We start from the raw sequence: 21,473 nt of genomic DNA on the forward strand, positions 1-21,473 counted from the left end.
ATCATATATTAGTCTACAAACAGTGGTGGTTTTATGTGAAAGAATAGTCAGCCAACTGCATATACAGAGCAAACTTACATATTTCAATACAACGATATTGTGTGCGTTGCATAAGATACATTAAATATAACAGTGTATAATGGTAATTGAGTACACATCTCGTGCATCACGTCGGCATTATTGTAAGTCATGATGCCATAACAGTCTGATGATGTTATGAGATGAAAGGTCTGGGAGAACAATGTGTGGACGATTAACGCTTCGCAACCCTTCATAACATTTCTCCCTGTGACTCATCGCTCGTGTGTTCGTCGTTTTACACGCCGTGGTGGTTACGAGTCGTGATAAAACAAATGGCCTAGCGGTTTCTTTGCGGGCGCAGCGGGGCAACAGTGACATTTTCCCCACATGCAAAATCATGCAAAAGGTAAATACTGAGGCGGAGGGATACGGACACTATTGCAGAACATGGCCGTCACCTCCGTCATGTCCTCTCGCAAAGACCGCCCCGTTTTTTGCAACCCCGCGCTTTGATTGGACAAGGGGCTCGCATGTCAGCTTCTCATTGGCTCTCCGACGGGTCAATCACGGGCTAAGTTCAATGACGTCGACCGCACACTGGGTGCGCTGTATCGCCTGGGTGGACAGTATAGTTACCTCAACATTTAATGGAATAAAATGCCGCGGACTCGTGTAAATTGACAAACCGCTTCAACGCAATTAATTAACGTTTCTTAACTAAGACGCCAGCGCGCACACAGCTCGTGGCGACAGGCCTACTTGGGGCTGTTTATCAGCGATATTTCAGGGTAAGTGGAGTGATACGTTTCCTTCCTGCGTCTTTTCTCCTCGCGCAAGAAGCGCAGACCTGCTAGCTTTATAATTTTTTATTTGATTTCACCACGTAAAATAAGCACCCCGTTGTGTCGCAATTCGCTCCACGGAAGCACGACGCGAATGTGAATGCGACATGTCCGTCGGGTGGTGTTGAAGCAGCCGAGCTAATGGAGAGCGTCGGGGAGGTAATGGCTGTCGCTCCGCTCGTAACTTCTACATTTTGTGCAATGGCCCGTTTGGATAAGCTCGTTCCGGTTTTTGCTCTGTAAAGCAACCCGGGGTTTTGGGGGGTGTGTGGTGGTGGTGGGGGTGTGTGGTTGGTAAATGAAGGTGTTTGGTAACAATCGAGGCCACATGATTTGCTGACGGTGTTCGGGGTGACGCTACCTGTCCGCGGGCCCCGCCGGCCCCTTTGGTCTCCATCCGCCGTTGCGGTCTGTGGACGTTCCTCCTCCTGCTGCCACTGACTTACAAAAAACAAATCCCCTTTGACCTCGTGTTGGAGTGTCCGCACCAAATCCTAACACGGTCAGTAGCTTAATGACGTGTAAGGAAAGCACGGGACATGCGAGAGGCCTGTTGTTCAAAGGCTGCTCCTGCAGCTGCGTTTTCCAGCTTCACCTCAAGAAAAAAATGTTTCTGTGTGTGTGTGTGTGTGCGTGCGGCCAGATGAGATTTAGTACAAAATACTGCAAAGGACAAATGCCAGGCAGCGATGCTGTTGCCATGCAAACGCCATTTGCATGGCTGTGTTTACTGTAAGCGCAACTGTACTCTTCAACATACACAATTGGAGCGCCTTTTAGTCAAATTTAGGGGAACTACAATGTTTGAGCACGGGGCTGTGTGCGTTCGTCGTGCTGGAAATGAGCAGCCGTGGTGTTCTGTGCCGTGCCAGGCCAGATGCCAGAGCTGTTGGGCAAGAAGTAGGCCAATTTGACAGTTGCACACCACTGTGTGCCCCCGCAGATGGGTTCCTGTCTCCATATGAAGGTAGTACGGTCTCACTGATGAGATGGTTCTCTACCAGCAGCGTGTTTAATACAATGGCTAATATGTGTTATTGAATTTAATGCGACACTAGTATTTTTGAGTTGCATTTTTTACTTCCCGAAATCCTTTCTACAGTTTCAACAACAGAAGTGCTTGAAATAAAAGTGGTGTTGAAGCTCCGTTCCTACTAGTGGGACTGAGAATAATGCCGGTCGTTGTTGCCAAGATGAACAGAATCAGCCGAGAGTCTTTGACAACATTCCTTAACATTTAATTCAGGTCTTCAATTGTTGCCGTTGTGTTGGTTTTGGAGTTTGACCCTTTTGTCTCTCAGGTCACACATACATCCTACTGTCAGCATAACGTCTTTCACTCCAAGTTCAGTCCTCTGCTAGTTTAGTCAAGACATTTGTAATTTCTCTACGATGTGCTTTTCTTGTATCTGATTTTTTTTAAACTGTACGACCTCAGTACTTTTTTTTTGTCTGCTAATATCAATCTTCCCGTAAGACCTAAGTGAAAAGTATTACATTATCCAAACTCTTTGCTTGAATAGCTATTATGCTTTGATTTTTTTCTTCTTTTTTTTCTTCTACAGAAGCCAACTCTTAATTAAGACATTTAGTTTGTTGTACAATGAATTTAGAAAGGTGCACCGCACATGAAACCACTTGCTGCCATCATGCTTCCACAGTCACACGACTATGTGAGTGTAAGTCAACCCTTGCCTGAGCCGTGCACAGACAAACCGCTCCGACAAGTCACGCTGGGGCTCCGACCAATCATCTCAGGGCTTTCGCACATTTCATTGGCTGGTAAATAATCCGGTAAAGGTCACGGCCACTAATTACGCTGCTCCAAAAGTGACAGATGCCTATCCTGAGCCTGATTGCGTACTTCTTCATCAGAACAATATTCAAAGGTTGCATAACCGTGATTCAAATAAATGTGCCAGGCTCCCATTTTCTTCTTGTTTGCCCGCGTGACCAAATGCTTTTCCCTCCACGAAGAAATCAGGCAAACCTGGTCCAGCCCATCGTTTTCCATTTTCCTCTCGTACGTTCACACAGCGAGCTCGGTTTGGCTGAATGCAGGGCTCCGTTTAAACCAAGCGGCGACCTCATTATGCTGGCGTCCAATCAGTCCTCCGGCCGCCTCCTAATTGAGCCATCGACGCCTTAAGGGGGGGGAAGAAGAGGGATGAACGTGTCAATTACAGTAATGAGGGGGCAGCCATGCAGAGGGCAGTCGGGGGGAGGAGGAGGCGGGAAACAGAAGCCCCGCAGCGTGGCCGCGTTCTGGTCCCTTCACGGCTAATCAGAGACTGTCGCCCTGCAAAGTTTAGTAGGGTCAGTGTGGAAGGGCCGCCGTTAGTCGTCTCCCCCTCTCGCAGTGGGATGTTTCTACGTTTTGTCGTAATTGTTTAGCGTTGGTGCCTTACAGGTGCAGCTAATGGATGATTTTTAAAAAATATTATTGGTGTCCAGAACTGATTTAAAAATGTTCACTACACGGAACTAACTTTTGGTTGATTCTCGAGCGGGATGCTCTGTGTGAAATGAGGTTTCGGAGGCCCCATGTGCACTGGCGTTTTCAATTTTTCCGTCTGGCCTGACAAAAATCCCACAGGAGAGCGTTGACGTGGAAGGTCAAGACTGGAGGGAAAATGTAAAACGGTTGCCACAGAGCTGAGCTTATGAGTAAGAAGGAGAAGCTAGTGTTTTAACAACCGATTGGCTAATCACACAGCTGTGGAGGAAACCAATCCGCGATCGATCAATCGGTTCCTATTCATCTGCCGTTAGTAAGGAGATTAAACAGACGTACAAAAAACTGAAACAAATTGATAACGAGAAAGTCAAATCCTAGCTCCTCCGGTCGGCCAAAATACATACAACCTTCATAGTTTTTGAGTTCTTTAATGTTAATCTATATTGTAGAAGAAAATAAAGAACAACCGTTGACTGAGAAGGTGTGTCCAAAATGTTAAATGTAACTGTATATTCATACATGTATGGCCAAGTTTATTTAGTCTTAAATCTATCATGCAGATGTAACCAATGCTTTTTGTTGTCATTCTTTGCTTTATATATTTCTATGACTAAGGCCTTTGTGTAAAGGAGGATTTCAAAGTATAACTAATTCTGAAAGGATATTTAACAGGTAGTCCTCCTGCACCCAAAGAGACATATATAACATATGTGAATATGCCACCTCTTCCATACAACGCTAACCTTTAACCTGGCACGTGATCATACCAAAGCTTCTGAAAGGTTTTCTCCGTATGTACATTTGATCGTAAAGAATAAAACCCACCCCCATTTTATTTTTTTTAAATGTAGAGCCGATCTAACTTCGAAGCTGCATGTGCGTATGAAAACATGCTGAATTTGCTTTTTAGTTCCGATGACACAAGTTTTAGCGTCTATTGGTGTACTCATGAAATAAGTCATTTAGTCTGTGTGATGTTTGACTATGACAAATTCATTTCCCAAAGTGATGTCTTTAAACGGCCCTTATGGCTGTATGTTGTTTTGAAGAAAAAGGAAAGAAATCTGCTTCACTACAACCAAAGATGAAGTGAAGCTTTTTAGTTTTGTGTTAAAATTGATGAACTGAATGGTACAATACAGATGTTTGACAGTTTTTGGTCACTTAATTGGGTAGAATGGAGGCAGTTGGACAAAGCTAGAGCAGCAAAATACTCGTCACACTGAATAAGCTGTTGTATCTTAAAGCTCATTTTTAGAACTCTTTCATTTGGTCGGTTTGTCTGTCTTGACGTGTTTATCAACTTGATCAGTCAAATAAAGCCTGACCTCAAGTTAAAAATCAACTTAACTGAGTGCCATTCCACTCGATTGCTGCTTCTTGGTAACGAAGGTTGGAGTGAACCAGATCGGAACCGTACACTGTTGGAAAGAGTCCTTAACGTTCGTCTGTGACAGTTCTTGTCTTTGTTGTCACGTACAAAGAGGCATTACGTTGCAATTTATTTTCTCAAGACCAGAATAGGAGGATTTATTGATTTGTGAATGTACAATCACCATCGGCAGACAACAGTTTATTTCCCTCGCGACGCCGTTCTGATGTCTGTGTGATATTTCAGTGACCTTTCTGTCCCTCTGTGTCCCAACTTTCTCCTCACCACAGCGTTCTGTCGCTGCGTGAGACAAACTCTGAAACGGAAGACCTCCTCTCCTCAACGCCTCCCGTCTCCGCTGCGCCCGACTCTTCGCCCTCGCTCCCCGCAAAGTCGCCGCCCGAGCACACCTGGGCAGGGAAATGTGCGCGTGCGTGTATCCTCGGATGCGTGACTGTCTGAGAGTTTTGGGCTGAAGTAAGAGGTTGACGTCTGCCGTTCATCTCTCCCCTTCTGAGACGTGCTTCTCCATCAATTGACTGCATTTATCTCCACAACCGCAAGGCATTATGGGTAGGAAAAAGATTCAGATCCAACGGATCACCGATGAAAGGAACAAGCAGGTGAGTACTTGTCTTCTGTTCTTTAGTGTGTTTACGGATGAGGACTTCAACCCAGTGTTTTGATTATTGATTAGAACTGTTAACTATACTTTTTAATGAGGAGTTTCCAGCTTTGATGCTCCTGAGCTATAAAAAACTCATTGGTAATAAGTGTCAGATCAGATTTATGACCTGGTGTATTTGGCTTTTGTTTAAATGTTTTAGACTTTACAGTTATCATTAATATATAATTCGGTTTTCATAATTAAGTCACATTTTGAAAGAAAAGTGAGTTCTGAAACTGTTTGATTGAAGTAGATTGTTTGATTTTATGGAACAGATTTCTCTTTAATTCTCTGGGTGCTATATTGTTGTTTTTGCTTCATTCCCAATCGATCAATCCAAATCAATGATACACATTGTTGCAGTGAAAGGGCTGAAAAACTAAAGCCATACTATATCTTATTCAGCTTCACTTGTTTTTTTTTTTTATTCCTCACAAGACTGCCAACTCCTTTCAGGTTTCCTCCCTGACCAAAGTCCGTCTTGTTTTTTTTCAGTCGGGTCGTATGAGTAGTCGTACAAAAATGTTAATTTGGTATTTTAAGGGTTCTTTCCCAGCGTAATCATTTTTTTTCTGAACTACTTTCCCATAGCTCTGACTTGCAGACCCGTTCAATAAATTGTTTGCACAGTGAATACTGAACATGTTTCACTAGAAATCAGGAAATTGTTGTGACTTAAGGCATTTAAAATAATTTAAATGGAGCAATACAATAACACAAGCTGTCAAACTCTCTTAGCGCCTGTCATCACTAGCCGACTTTACTTCTATTGTATAATGTAAGTTATACTGCTATGGAAAGATGAGTCAAATCAACAAATTACAAAATTCTGACCATTTCCATGTGTAAATATTAGGGGTGTAACGATTCATTTTAACAACGATTCGAATCACGATTCATGGTTGCCGATTCGATTCATGGACGATCTGGGTTAATTTAGAACGATTTGATTCGATTCAGTGACTTGAAATCGATTCAGTAACTTTACAGGCAAAGTTTCTGAGATCCCTGTTGTTTCAGGAAATCAGGTTTAAATTAATTATGGATATTATAAACAAGCAAACAGCAATTGATGGCAAATGTATTAACCTTTTTATTTGAATCAAGTGCCATTTTCAATGTAAACATTACACAATGTTCAATTCACAGAACCCCGGATTTTCAACCACATTGTAGGGTCGCATGTCTTTACAGATAAACTTGGCAATTGTTACTGTGATGTTGATTTTCGTGCTGGCGAGGCCTGAGGTGTCTGCAGAGCTGGAGTTACCTGCTGCTGCAGCGGTGACGCTGCTAGAGGCGCCTGACTGTCGGCGTTGTTTAATCACACGGCGCCTTAGTAGATGGCTGGAAAGATTCGTGTTTCCGTGTTTTTTATTTGGCTTCTACATATTCTACAAACGGCGACCGACTTATTTAGAACACCTCTGTGTTTGCAAAAGCCAAAATGTTTCCACGCGCTAAGTTGGTTTGTAAATGTCTCGCTCGCAGTCGTCTCCTCCACGCTGTGTGTTTTTGTTGTTCCGAGATTCGCGCGGCTGCCGCTGCGTACTGATGACGTCACAGACAGGCAGACTGAATCGAGTGACGTTTAATGTGTCTAAAGTGCTAAAAAACAAACAAACAAACAAACACTCATCCATGCCGTTTTTGTACTAAGTAAGTATCGATACAATCGATTATGTATCATTTCAATCGATTTGTAGTCTATATATGTCGTCCGGAATGCCGATTTGCGGAGCACCGATCGATTCAGTTGGATCGCAGGAATATAAATCGATCGATTCAGTGGATTAGTCGTTATACCCTTAGTAAATATCAAAACCAAAAAAATCCCAACCTGTTGTTGAGGTGTAGCTTTCTGAGCTTTTAACGACTGTTAACACAACATCTTTTGTATTCCCCCACATTCTATCCTGTTCCCCTCCTCCCCAACGTTCTCTCAGGTGACCTTCACAAAGCGAAAGTTTGGCTTGATGAAGAAGGCCTACGAGCTGAGTGTGTTGTGTGACTGCGAGATCGCCCTGATCATCTTCAACCACGCCAACAAGCTGTTCCAGTATGCCAGTACCGACATGGACAAGGTCCTGCTCAAATACACCGAGTACAACGAGCCTCACGAGAGCCGGACCAACGCAGATATTATCGAGGCAAGTCCGTTGCATTGGCAGCACTTGTGAACCAGTCAGCCAGCTGAGGTTCACGGTCTAAAAAAATGTCACTGCTCCGTTGTAATGTTTATTATTACTGGGAGACTTTACCCGTTAACAGTTGAAATTCTCTTGAAATTGGGGGCCAGAGAGTAAAGTCAAACTTTGTCTTAACTGGTAGATTTACTAAAGCTTGTTTCAGCCCCGTCGTGTAGAATTTACACAGGGGACAAAACCCCCTCTAAACTGACTGATGTAGTACGGCTCACTTTCTTTTCTTTTTACTTTCACAGACTTTAAGAAAGAAAGGCTTCAACGGTTGTGAAAGTCCAGAGCCGGATGGTGAAGACTCCATCGACCAAAGTCCCCTAAATGATGACAAGTACCGCAAGACCACCGAGGATCTGGATGTTCTCTTCAAACGCTACGGAGTAAGAATCCAAGTTTATTAGAAATACTGTTGTTAAGCTTCTTTCTTCACTGTAACGTTGTTTGTTGTTATTGTTTTTTTGGGTTGATGGTCTGCAGGAAATCGCTACTGGGGTGAAGTTCCTCTAACGGCTTGTCACTTTTTTTCTTTTTTTCACTTCTTGTTTGCAGAAGGAGAATGAAATAGGAAATAACAGATTGTTAAACAGCTTTTTAACCACGATCATAAAAGGAAATGGTACTGCATTTTGAATTCACTTTAAACCACTAGCGTTCTGGACCCACCAACATGTTCCGTTTCTGCCTCAACCACAACTGCTCGCTGTTTGAACCCACTGTTTTATACTTTCCGGTTGGAATCTTAATACCCGTCTATCAAGGCATTTACTGACCAATACCAATTCTGACCAATAGTGTCCCCTGTAAATGTTTGTTCTGTTTAATTGAGGCTGGGCTGAGGTAACTTTGGGACTATCTTCGAATAGTCAGAAGAATCGTATGCTGATTTACAGTAAATCATTGCTGTACTTCAAGAACCAACTTTAACTTAAAGGCAGAAGGAGCAACAGTTATAAAATCTGCATTCAAGGTTTCCCTTTTTCTTCTTCCTCCTTGCTCGACGACACTTGCCTGTGAGTTTAGTGTTGGTCTCTCTATATAGCAAACAGGCACAGTCTTTATGTCCAGATCGGAGAAACTTTCTGAGCCGACTCAGACAACACAGATTACCAGGATAGAACCGAGACTGGAGGAGCAGCGGTTGAGGAGTGACAGCCAGAAGCAGAGGAAGAGGAAACGCCAGAAACAAAGCAAAATGAATAGAAAAGCGTAAACAGGCAGAAGGCCGAAGGTCTCCACATAAGCCGCACGCTTTTAATGAGTCGTAAATCATGGTAGACAGGGATTATTATTATTATTATTCTTATTATTCTTTTAGTCTATACATTGTTTTAAATTCATGTCATTCTCTATATGCATTTTAAATGTAGATGCATGTAAATATGATTTATTTGTACATATTTACCTAATGTCATGAAGTTTACAATCCGAGCAATAAAGTAATGGGGATTTGATGATCAAACACCTATAGCCTTAGTGCAGTGAAACACGTACTTGCGTTGTTTACCTTTTTAATTAAAGCCTGACAAAAGAGATGTGTACAAATATGCTGTCTGGCAAGTGGAGATGGAGCGGTAAGTACAATGAAGACTAAACGTAAAATTCTCTCTTCCCACTTTGCAGCAGTCGACCGCTCCGTCCCAGACTTTCTCGATGCCTGTCACAGTCCAGGCGTCTAATCCAAGCTCATTGCAGTTCAGTAACCCTGGCAACGCACCGGTAACTACCTCCTATGTAACATCATCATCGCTCACGGATACCCACCTCCTGTCGCCCCAGCAACCGGCTCTTCAAAGAAACACGGTGTCTCCAGGGTTGCCACAGCGACCAGCTAGTGCGGGTGAGTGAGCGAGCAATACCCTGCCTAGTGGGGCAAGACTGAAGTTGTCAGTACATTTGATGTTCAATTTACATCGTACTTCTTCTTTAGTGGTGTATGTAAAGAGCTGATTAGTTGTGGAGGGAAAGGTGCTCATTAATCCACTCCTTAGTTCACTGGGCTAATCTGCATTGATGGACATTTGTTGCTTTCCTCAAACTTAATTATATTTGTATGACCTTTAAATTATTATTATTATTATTGATATATATCAATCATTAAAGGTCTAACGTAATTCCACATGCTTTCCTCTTACCTAATACTTTTACACGTCGTACCTCGATGAGAAACAAGAGGAAACGCATTGCATCACATTTCATTTAGCTGATGCTTTTATCCAAAGCGACTTACAATAAGTGCATTTCAACCATTCTGATACAAACTCAAAAGAACAAAAAGTGAAAGTACAATTGTGGAGTGAATAAGTGAAAAACAATTAGGCCCATATATATAAATGATTGCCATGCATCTTGTTTTTCCTGTCTACGTGCACACCAGTGTCACCCCCACACCTGTAACCAGCGGGCGTGGTAATACACCTGAAGCTGTTTGGTAACTGCCATAAATGCCACAAGAACAAAAGCTTCTGCATTTAACACGCTCGTTACGTTAGCAGTTTAGCAGCCTTTGCTCACAACTATTCAAAACCCAACCCAAACAAATCAAAATAGATTCAGGCGCATCAAGAGTTTTATTGTTTTCATGTTTTGAATGCCCTTTGGAAGCACTGGGGTTGCTGTTTATTTATTTCAGTTTTTTTTTTTTTCTTTTCCTGGATTATGATTAAAGATGAAAAGGTTCACAATATGCAGTTAAATGCAGGGAGGCAAACTATTACAGTAGTCTGTAGTTAAAAGGCCAATGTACAATAAATCATTTGAATTAAAATGGTAAAAGCAATTTTTTAAAGTTATGTGGAGGTGTATATTGGCCGGCTGTGAATGTGGGGTTACTTAAATTTATATGTACGCATATATACACTTATATGCATTAATAATACTTTTTACTAAAATATTTAAAATTAGTTGAAATTGAAAGCTGGTTGTTGCCCTCAGAAACAGCAGTTTTCATTCTATTGGAAATTATCTTGCAGCCGTTCGAATGCCAACACAAGGAAGTTTGTACAGTGAATTGCTATCAGAACATTTGAAACCTTCTGGTGTCTCATTAGTTTTCAGTTCAGATTGTTTATTGTTTTAAACCCGTTTTCAATAGGTGCTCTTCTCGGAGGAGAACTGAATAATTCAAATGGAGGCTGCCCGAGTCCAGTCCGTGAGTAATCTGCTGTTATATTTTTTTCATCTTACAAGGTTTTATCTTGTTTGTTTGTTTGTTTTTTAGTGACACCTTTGTTTTTTTTTAAGGCTAAACGCCAACATATATGGATTGAAGTTATCAACAAGTTCATAGTCATTGGTTTCCTCTTCTTCGCTCCACGTGCACATCCAGCCTCCGTTCATGTGTACTCAGTGAAGCACATTACCGCTGTAGAATGAGTAGACCCTGAATCAAACGCACCTCCCGGTGCTGGCCTCTATAGCGAACCTCTACCATGAATAACCCTACACCATATTGACGTTTGGCTTTTTCGTGATGAAAACCGACTGTTATTCTAGAGAAAGAAAAAAAAAAAAAAATTTGTTGTATTGGTTATTTTTATCGGTCATAGACATTCATCCATTTTAAATGTTACATTTTAATCTTGTCTGAGTTGGTTAACAATCTGTTAACGAGGGTCTGCTTTCAAACAGTCTTTGACAGTCCTCTGTTTCATCTTCACTCATCAGGGCACAATGCAATGAGATTTTGCTTGGTTTTTCTTAAAGGACTATTTTAACCGCTTCCGTTCCCCGCTGTCTGAACTCACCTGTTTGATTTTCCTATTGATTTCTGTCCATTTGCTTCTCTTTCTCCTTGCAGCTAATGGATACACTAGTGCCAGGGCCTCCCCAGGCCTCCTCACTGTTTCCAACGGCAACAGTCTGGGGAAAGTAGTCCCGGCCAAGTCTCCGCCCCCACCTCCCAGCCCCCAGATGGTCAACAGCCGCAAGCCAGACCTCAGAGTCATCACCTCACAGGGCGGAAAGAGCCTCATGCAGATGGTGAGCTTAACCGACTGCCTGGGTCCTTTTTTTTAAATTAACATTTTGAACCTTACGCACAAAAATATCACATCATACGTTTTGTTAACACACTTGGTCACTTGGGATGACAAAAAGTAAGAATGTTACAAACAATAGGAAAACAAAGACTGTAACCCAGAGGCTTTATTAAGGGACATGGGTGGGAGGGGGGGTTGTCAATTATTTTGACTTTTAGGGTCAGGCTTCTGAGAAGTTGCGCAAAAGCTGCAGAACTACCACAAAATGAATCATTGTTTTGTCAGCTATTTAATTTGGTATGTCTGTGATTTCAGGCTTTGTGCATTTACTGTAACTTTTAGCATTAATTTATTTATTTCATAAGTAACTTAAAGTAACATGCTAAACTACAGTAAGTAGTTTTATTTGTAATGTATTTTCTTATTGTAAAAGAAGGTAAGAACTATTTACTTTTAGTCACTAATATTGATCTGTTACCACCCTTTGCAGACAGAGGATGAGCTGGAGTTGGTAAACGAGGTGATTTTTTTCCATCGTCAAGTCACTCGCATGAGTCGATGGCCATCGACTGTCTGCACTCCATTAGCATGGTTACAAACTGTACAAGAGTTTCTCATTGTTTTGGTCTTGCTCCACTGACATTTCTTCGGCGGGCATTCAGCTTGAGGGTCCCACGTGACTGCGAGTGATTAAGGGCTCGTGGTTGTGTTGTTAGGATTACTATGTGATCGCAATGATAGTTCAATAGAAATAGAGCTCGGTAATCTGTACTGTAGCAGAATTGTTTGCGAGGGATCCAGTCTGTTTTGAATCCGGCCCGTTGCCTTTTAATATGTAACACGGCCTTCTAGCATGAGTGTTTCTTGCGTCGGCATTGTCGTGCGAAGCGACGCGGCGCATGTTTCCCATTTACTGACTCTCATTTTCACCAACCGCAAAGTTGGTAAATTACAGATTTAAAAATCCATCATGTATTATATCAAAGGCATTTGAATCCAATGCTTCCCTCAGTTGCATATTTTATGTGAAGCTCCAAAACAACCAACAAAAACATCTTTGTTGCACTCCAACAGATAATACTTCTCCCAATATATATATATATATATATAATATATATATATATATATATATATAAAGAGCAATAAATTATTATATTCACCACAAATATATAATTTAAAAAAGTTAATTAGGAAGGCTGCAACTTATTGAATGAGGAGCTTGATGTAATCTATAACTACATTGTAATTCAAAGCTAAATTGAGTGAGCAAGGCTGCTTATTGTCAGTGGCTAGTTTCACTCCACTTAAAGTTGTTGGACAAAAATCTCATTTTTCAGAAGATACTACTTCATCACTCTCGGCCCGCCAACCCCTCCTTACTTCTTCACAAAGACAGCTAATGTAATTTGCCCCACATAAATCCCCCCCAGTTTCACCGGAGTGTCCTGCTACTTCTGAAATCTCTTTGAGCTGAGGTAACAAAACCTTAAAGCAGCAGCTTCAGAGAAACACTGGATAATTAGTTACTTTATAAACACTGAGCAAGCAGTCAACACCCCCCCCCCCCCCCCCCCCCCCCCCCAAAAAAGGCCACATAATTAAAACGCTGTTTAATCGGCGTGCATAGCGACATCAGCGACATGCTCCCAGGCCTGTGGCGACATCCACTGGAGAAACGTCACACGAGCTGCAAATTAAGAAAAAGTCAGAGCAACTTAAAAGAAAATCTTCAACCAATTGTTAGTTTTAAACTGAGTGGACAATTTTAGATAATCTATAATGTATTTACGATCAAGCTACAATCTTAAATGCATGTAAATCTTTTTTGTTTATTGTGATGGTAAACTGAACTATCTATACGTTTGTCTCTTCAGACTTGAGCCTGATCAGTCAGGCGTTTTATGATTATGGCCCGTTTCTTAGAGGAAACAATTAAAGGCTGATTAATTGTTTTCAGCACTAGAAAGTATTCTATTCCCGTATACATGTTGAGAATCAACATTTCTTGTGGAATTAATTTAGGCGTTGAGAATATTTAGAAATGATTGAGTTGAACACATAGTGAATATGATAATTTCACCAAAGACACAAAGTTTGCTTTAACAACCTAATTTTAGACCTTTTTATTGAATTGAAAACGCTAGCCTTAGTTTAGCATTGATTTATAAACTACAATGTATCTGGTTAATGTTGTTCTCACTCTGATGAATGCATCATCCTTAAAAATATAAAATAAACTGCTTCATAAATGTTTCTGAAGGTTTAATACATTGCCTTTAATGTAATACGTCTGTTTCTTGCACACTCAAAACAAGGAACTTGTTTGATGCATGACGTCACGAACTTCCCGACAGTAAATCCACTCGACTTTGAGATTTACTTGACCCAATCCATCATTTTCAATTTAGTCATATGCACATTGCATTCCCAGCATGTCTGAACCGACCATGTCGAAACGATCACCGCATCTGGAGATTGGTTCCAGCGGTGACTGGCGTTTCTGTGTCTTCCTCTGGCAGAACGCTCAGCGGTTGGCAGCAGGAGCCCAAGCGGCACAGAGCCTGACCACGCCGGTGGTGTCTGTGGCCACGCCGAGCCTCCTGGCACAAGGGTTGAACTTCTCCGCCATGACCACGGCATACAACACAGGTGAACTGAAAGCAAAGGAGCCAAAACATCCTTTAAAGCTCTGTGTATCTTTTAAAAAAACAAATCCTGGCTTTTTATTTGATTTTTACTGCAAAGAAAGTCTGAACAATAAAAACTGACAGAATTATATAAAATCTATTCTTCTCCCTCAGAGTACCAGCTGACCAGTGCAGACATCACAGCTTTACACGCTCTGGCGTCACCTGGCGGCTTGTTGCCAACCAGTGTGTCCACATGGCAACAGCAGCAGGCTGTTTCACAGCAGCAGCAGCAGCAGCAGCAGCATCAACAACAGCAGCAGCAGCAGCAGCATCAACAACAACAGCAACAGCAACAGCAGCAGCAGCAGCAGCAGCAGCAACAACAGCAGCAACTTAATCTTGCTACACTCAGCAACTTGGTGTAAGTGTTTTATCTCTCATTGCTGCTGTCGTTTATTTAAGTGAGGTTTCTTAACAGCGCCGCCGTCATTCACATCCAGTGTCCGGCATGATGATTAGGAGGGGGACGATGATGATGATGATGATTACAATAACAGAAGGCTGTTGTTAACCCTCTCTCCGTCTAATGAAAACCCTTTAACGCTGAAACATTGTACTACTTACATTACCAGTCAGCTCGCATGAAATCCATAATGCAACCTTTTATGCGCAATCAACTCATATCTTGTTAGTGAATTGGTCTCACCTGCATTTCACCATCTCCTCATAATCTATCTGGTGTTCAGCGTAGTCATTTTTATTTCCCAGAGGTCCTTCATTAATTGCATACATTTGAAACTGCAGTCTTTTAAAATCTTTTGGTGGATAGTTTACATTCACTCTGTTATATTTAGTTTGAATGATGTAAAAATACTTTATACTATTTTACAATGTAAAATAGAAGTACTATAAGTCCTTCTAGTAATGTTAGGCTACACATTTCCCACTACTTCAACTGACACTTGGCTATGAATAATCTTTCTATTCGTCAAAATGGCAACACAGTGGCCATGCGCCTTATGCAACCTCACTTCAATTTCCTACAGTTTTAAAGACTGCTGCAGAAGAGAAGAAACGATGGACATCTTGATCTTTTAAAATTCATCGTTTAAGAACAAAAACATGTGATGACCTGTTTTCAATGCATTGATTAAAATAGATACCATCTCTTGAAAGTTGGTTATTGCTCCCTGAGCACTCTTTTAAAAGAAATACTTAACTTTACTATACTTTATCTCACTGAAGTACTACTTGAGTAGTTATTATGAAAAAGGTTGACGTCTACATGCACACAAACACGTGACGACATGTCAGTCCAGCAGTGCCAGACAGCAGGCAAAGTAACCGTTTTTTTTACTTGATTTATAAAGCATGAGTGAATGATGTCAACTAACATTTAAGCCATTACTTACTTATAATAATTAAGTCTTATTTACTTGTAGACTTTTATACCTTTTTCTTCTTGTACCCTCGGAAGTCCTAATGAGTTTTGAATGTCTTGAAGGCTTTAACAAGTCAAAATTAATATCAATTTATTTATTGTGATGTAATGCAACATGGCAGATATTTTTGATATATATATTATTATTACTTTTTAAATATAAGGTTTCATATGAAGATTGAATAAAGAGGAGTGACAAGCCTCAGCATTGGATCAGAAGCCACTGCGGTGCGAGCTGAAGCTGCTCGGGCTGAATGCTGCAGGGTTGCTGTCGCGTCTTAGCATATTAGCATATTGTAGCACGTAACGCCAGATCCTTGAAGTGTGTGTGTCCTCTCCTCTTGTCCACAGCATGTGGGGCGTGGACAAACAGAGCAGCGAGCTGTCTAGCCAGGTGTCCAGTCTGGCTGCCAACCTGAGGTGAACAGCCACTAGTGTGTGCGTGTGTGAAATGTCGTCTCCCTGTCTGTAGTGCAGTCCAAATGGATTAATGTTGTTCTAAAACAAAACAAGGTAAACGTTTACCAAGATGCAGCCATACATTCAAAGCACCGGCCTTAAGGATAAGCCTTCTAAACCCTAAAAAGAATAATTTTGGTTGATAAATATCACAACAGATCCACCAAACAATACTTTACTTGAGTAAACAACTTAAGTGCAGCTGCAAATAAGCCTTTTATTGTATAGTGTTTTATAATACTAACATTGTGATTGTCTGCATTAAAAGTGCATTACTGCAGCAAAAAAAGCTATTTGTGCATTAATTATTGTTGACTTAAAAAAACGTAAACATCCAGGTTGGGGTGTCTACGGATTTTTTTTTTTTTTTTTTCTTTGACATTATTGCTGTTGTTGAGGAAATTCTGCGTGCAATAATGTTTCACCCTTTTCTGCGCACATGCCTTTTTTTAATCCACCTCTTTTCCTTTTTGGTTTGGGCTCCAACATTTTGTTTTCCCCCCCCACAGCGTTTGCTCTCCGTCCAACCTGCTCTTGGGTAGAGATGAGTGGTTGGGCCGGTACTGTATCACACTTCCTTTTCTCCTGAATGTCTGTGTGCTTTTGGCTGCCTTCCCCCGAGCATGTCTGCTGCAGTTTGCAGTCAAACAGAAAATGAGACTTCGTTCTGGTTTCCCAACATGTCTCTCCAACCAGATTTTATTTTCTGTTAATCATCTGTAGTTTCTTCCCACCACAGCTGACTCACTGCGAACCACCTTGTCACAAAAAAAAAACATTTTCACGCTTCCTGGGCTGATGTGTTGATCTTTTTGGGAGCAGTGGGCGGATCATTCCCGCTTTGAAGGCTCTGAATTGATTGGATTATTGAATAATGAAATGTGGCTTCGCCCTGTTGGTGCTGTGCCTTGCGACGTCTGTTGTTTTTTTGTCTTGATACCAAGTAAACTTCCGGTTTCGTATATGCCTTTGTCAGGAAGCTAAAAATGTACGTTTTGTTTTCTCACCTTTCCTATTGGTCCCTTATCGCCCTTCCCGCCGTGACCCCGTTCTCAGGTCCGTGACCCATATACCTCAAGGCGCCATGCTGACCGTCAACACAAACCCCGGCGTGAGCATCAAGTCGGAGCCCATCTCGCCCGGCCGGGATCGCAGCACCCCGTGCCCTCCGCCCTCCTCTACCACGCCGTCCTCCACCTCCGGGGGAGCCATTTTAACCGCGCCACCGCAGTACCCCGGCTCCCTGCTGTGCCTGGAGCCCCCGACCGGCCGCTCGCCTGCGGACAGCGTCAGCAGCAACACCAGCTCCTTCGAAGGCAGCGATCGTGATGACAGTGGGGGTGCAGCTGGAGGCGGAGGCGGCGGCGGCGGAAGCGGTGGAAGCAGCGCAACTGGTGCCGCAGGAAGAGGCGGTCCGGGCAGCCGCCCTGACTTCAGCCCCTCGGCCGAGCTCCTCAGGGCGTCGAATGAACCGGAGCAGGAGGGAGGCAACATCAAGCGCATGAGATTGGATACCTGGGTCACATAAAGTTGTGAGCCGCACCTCTTTGCACCAACAGCCAAGTTTTGGTGAAGCGTAAACCCCCACACCCGATCTTTACCGCCCAGCGCCATGTGACGCCACTCACCCGCCTCTGTCCCAAGTTATTAAACTCTCCTGCGTCACCCACACTTATGAGGCTTTGCCAAATATACATTAAGAATTTTTTTTAAAAGTAATGTTTCGGGGATCGCGCTCTGCGTGAGGCGGGGATTGCTATGCTGGATGTTTCCCCCCTGTAGGTCCTCTCATAAAAGGACAGTAGATTCACTTTCTTTTGGTAGTATTTACACATTTCTTTCACATGCTTTCCACCTTAATGTATTTAAATCAAGCACTGCTGAATTATTCCCAATGTGGTAGTGGCTCGTCCACATCACGGGACTTGTATGACTCTCCACTTCCTGCTATTTTAATCCAACGTGGCTTGGGTTGTGTGTTCTCCATCCTTTTTATAAGTCACTTCGAAACAGCACTTTTTGCATAGAACTTAATGTAGAGGAAGTTTGAGGGCCGCACTTCTATCCAGCACTGAGCAACCCGACTCTTATAGGTTAAGGTACCGACCCGTCAATGATTCTCTCCGCTGCCACATTTCCCAAACCGTCCTTCACCCAGGCAGACTCGAGCCCAAATGTCACACTCACACACACACACACACACACACACACACACACAGATGATAGAACGACATTGACTAAATATCACCGTCAGGAAACGAGAAACTGTTGATGCTTTTAATTCGCCGTGACGGTCCTCAGACGGGCTCCTCCCGTCCTCTCACCTCATCCTCTTGCAACTTTTGGTAAGTTCTTGCACCAGAAATCCAGCCAGCCACTCGGCTTATGACCAGGAGTAGATGCCATCAAGTTTAATGCTTCTTTGAGCCTCTCTGGTGGCTTTTTTGGCAGTAGAGATTTGGTTCTTTCAGTCCAGATGTTCTTTATCTGTTGGTATTTAGAAGCAGAAAAATCAGTTTTAAAGGTCTGTTGGTTGTTCAGAAGTAGGAATTCTGACTTTGTATAAAAATCCCTCCTATACAATAGCTTTGATGTCCTCTTAAGCTCTCTATAGCTCTCCTTAGCTCTTTGCCGTGTTTCAAACAGTAAAAGGAAAAATACATTTTCTATATTTCTACCGCTTCAGTTGGCGACAAAGTAAAATAGCTTTTCAGCTTAAACGACGTGTATGTACATATGACTATATTTGCATAGACTTTGCTAGGTATCCCTAAAAACAAGCAATGTGTTGATTCTCAGTGGATCTGTTTGCATATACGAGTGTGAATTTGATATGTTTCGGTGCAGGGGTTTCGCCACACTAGGCAGTGCTGGTGGCTCGGACTCGTTTCAGTAAAACTATTTTATGCTAGTGTTGATGGTTTGTGCACTTTTTGTCTCACTCACAGAGGCCTGCTTGGTTGTGGTGTCATCGTATTCTCCTGCCACAATTTTGTTTTTAAACCTAAATCAAACCCACAATAAAATTGTCCATTATCAACTAATTATGAAATAATTAGGTCACCGCCGTTCACTTATTGGTCGACTCTTTTCCATATATAGCTTACACAGATTATGCCTTTTCTCACTCAGAAATTAAGTGCTGTGTTGTTTAATTGTATGTTTTCTAGTACAAATTTGTTTGGTTTGAACCTTTTGTTTGTGTACAAGTGTACAAAGGCTGTTTATAGCCTGAAAAGAGACTCCTGATTGCTGGACCTTTTTTTTCCCCCTTGAGACGATGCTCAAAGTGCAGACGGCCGTGTCTGCTGTTTGTTGACTGTTTATTATATAAAACATCTTACACTTTTATATCAGTGTAGGGCAAGTGGACACAGCGTCTTGTATGAATTAATGGAGTTTGGTGTGATTTAGTAGCAGAGTGTGACACTAGTGTTTGGGTTTGTGACAAATATCCACAAAAAACATCACCCCACTGTGCAACAGTTTCACAGCAGTGTTGTTGATGCTTTCCATACGGTAATTTTTACATCCCTAATTCGACAGTGTAGCCCTTTGCTCCGCTGAATTCAGGTTAGTTCTTTTTATTGTCTCTTTATCAATTTAACATGCAACACTTTCAATAATATTGTTAGTCGAAATTGGCCTTTTAAACTAAACTTTTTCCTACATTTTGTGAAACTCATTTCTGACAGTTGGATGAGAAGATTAATAGAAATGTGTGTGTAGTAAATGTCAAGCCAGCACTTCTTGTGCCACCTTTTTATTCTGATGATCATCAGCCAAATTTAGCCAATCGGCCGTGACTTCCCATTGACCGGATGGATATGTGGTATGAAACTTCTCATCCAACTGAAATATAGAATAAGTATATTTCTCAAAATGTGGAACAATATATTTAAACTAAAGATCGTTTGCACCCTTCAGGGGGAGCGAATCCGTCATCTCCATTTTCACATCAACTCAATTTCAGTGGAAACTTTGTGGGCGCTGATGGTTGACTGAAGTGTGACACCACACCGATTTGGCTTATTGATGTACAAAAAGGTTCTCTATTCCAATCTAGCTGTTAGTCACAAGACAATCTATATGACAAATGAAAACCTGCACCCTTGTTACTTGTTGTGTACAATGTTTTTAGACTCACTATTTTTGGATTAATTTGTGCTGGTGACAGTTCCATTGTCTATTATATTATTATGGAGCTATTATTTTATTGCTATTTTGTGTAGGATAGTTATTTTCTCATTTTCTCTTATTGACATAATACTGGTTTCCTTTTTTTTTTTTAAACAACTTGCTGAAAATTGCACGATCAGTTATTGTGGTATTAGCAAATGCAATGAAGGAAATACCAGTTAAATGCTGCAGTTTTAATTAAGATAAAGAATATATTTATAAAAACGGGGAATTGAAATTAGTAATTCATGAAATTTGAAAAAAAAAAAAAGTAAATGCATGGGATACAGGTAACAAAACGTATGTTACGCACAGTAATGATTAAGGATATGCATCACAAATGAGTTATAAAACAACTCAAAATAATGTAGCATATGAAATACTAAAGATGAAATTTATAGCTAATATATTGTGTTGAGCTAGTCTTTTTGTTTTTGTTGTAAAGAAAATAATTTGTTTTTTGAGTGATTTACAATTTGTGTATATTTTCATATACAAAGTATGCACTGATGTTATTGAAATTCTATACCGCTTTTACAAAAAAAAGTGTTTGTTGTACCAAAGTATCCAAGTCCCTTGAAACCTTCCCCTTTTGCGTATGTTTTACCGTATTTTATATATTAAATAGACGAACTGAGTGAAATGAATTGGAGTTTGTGGTTTTATTTGAATTTTCTCCATATCAACCCCAAAGGTGCCTCTAAAACATTTCTTACTAAGACTGTTGTACATATAATATCCAGATATATTAACTTCAACAAGGATGTATTTTAAATTGCATTAGACTTTTGATGTTCTTTCTTTCAGTGTGATTTTCCTCTTCATCCTCCCCTTGGCTCATTGTCAGTTACAAAAGTGCTGCAGGAGGGAACTTTCACGCGTTGGCTGATAACTACACATCTATATTTAGCTGATGTCTCATGACCTCATGTGAGTTAAACAGCCACTGTGTGAGCGAGGCAAGAACTAAGTGCACACGTGGGAAGCAATATTTTAATGCTGGAGCAATCTGGATGTCCGTTTTTGGCTTTCAATACGTGTACTCAAATCCTGTACTTGAGTACAAGTAGCTACACTGGATAACTAGTAAAATCACGTTAAGAAAGGGGCAAATGTACCAATGAACGAATATATTGTTAAATCAGTTAGTCATTTATGGGCTTTTGCAGCAGCGAGATTGGAGGTTGTTTTCAGTCCATTCTTGTGAATGCAATATAGCATAGTAT

General features: G+C 41.4%; 1 protein-coding gene across 10 annotated transcripts; it reads left to right on the forward strand.

Moving 5' to 3' along the window:
• Window positions 1–530: 530 nt before the first annotated feature.
• On the forward strand, window positions 531–20,894 carry LOC120826710 (myocyte-specific enhancer factor 2D homolog). Of its 10 annotated transcripts, XM_078081499.1 has the most exons (14): window positions 590–809; window positions 4,984–5,316; window positions 7,307–7,510; window positions 7,804–7,941; window positions 9,182–9,398; window positions 10,653–10,709; window positions 11,358–11,539; window positions 12,029–12,058; window positions 14,058–14,187; window positions 14,340–14,445; window positions 14,482–14,589; window positions 15,961–16,029; window positions 16,578–16,628; window positions 17,125–20,894. In XM_078081499.1, exons 2-14 carry the CDS (start codon window positions 5,263–5,265, stop codon window positions 17,594–17,596), a joined length of 1,818 nt encoding a protein of 605 aa, XP_077937625.1. In that variant the 5' UTR covers window positions 590–809; window positions 4,984–5,262; the 3' UTR covers window positions 17,597–20,894. The 10 variants fall into 10 exon arrangements, with proteins under 10 accessions (XP_077937626.1, XP_077937625.1, XP_040045142.2 ...); XM_040189208.2 differs by having other exon boundaries at window positions 14,340–14,589; XM_040189209.2 differs by lacking the exon at window positions 590–809 and adding an exon at window positions 831–1,022 and having other exon boundaries at window positions 14,340–14,589.
• The last annotated feature ends 579 nt before the right edge of the window (window positions 20,895–21,473 follow it).

This window comes from Gasterosteus aculeatus, chromosome 10 (genome assembly GCF_964276395.1).
Source record: "Gasterosteus aculeatus chromosome 10, fGasAcu3.hap1.1, whole genome shotgun sequence".
In the NCBI taxonomy this organism is placed as follows: Eukaryota; Metazoa; Chordata; class Actinopteri; order Perciformes; family Gasterosteidae; genus Gasterosteus; species Gasterosteus aculeatus.

What these genes read in the sequence shown, in the direction of transcription:
- LOC120826710 (XM_040189208.2), top strand. Translation starts at nt 5,263, where the DNA reads ATGGGTAGGAAAAAGATTCAGATCCAACGGATCACCGATGAAAGGAAC. An exon ending in ACAGCGACCAGCTAGTGCGG is followed by an intron (nt 9,399 to 10,652) that starts GTGAGTGAGCGA and finishes CGTTTTCAATAG; the next exon opens with GTGCTCTTCTCGGAGGAGAA. An exon ending in GCTACACTCAGCAACTTGGT is followed by an intron (nt 14,590 to 15,960) that starts GTAAGTGTTTTA and finishes TCTTGTCCACAG; the next exon opens with CATGTGGGGCGTGGACAAAC.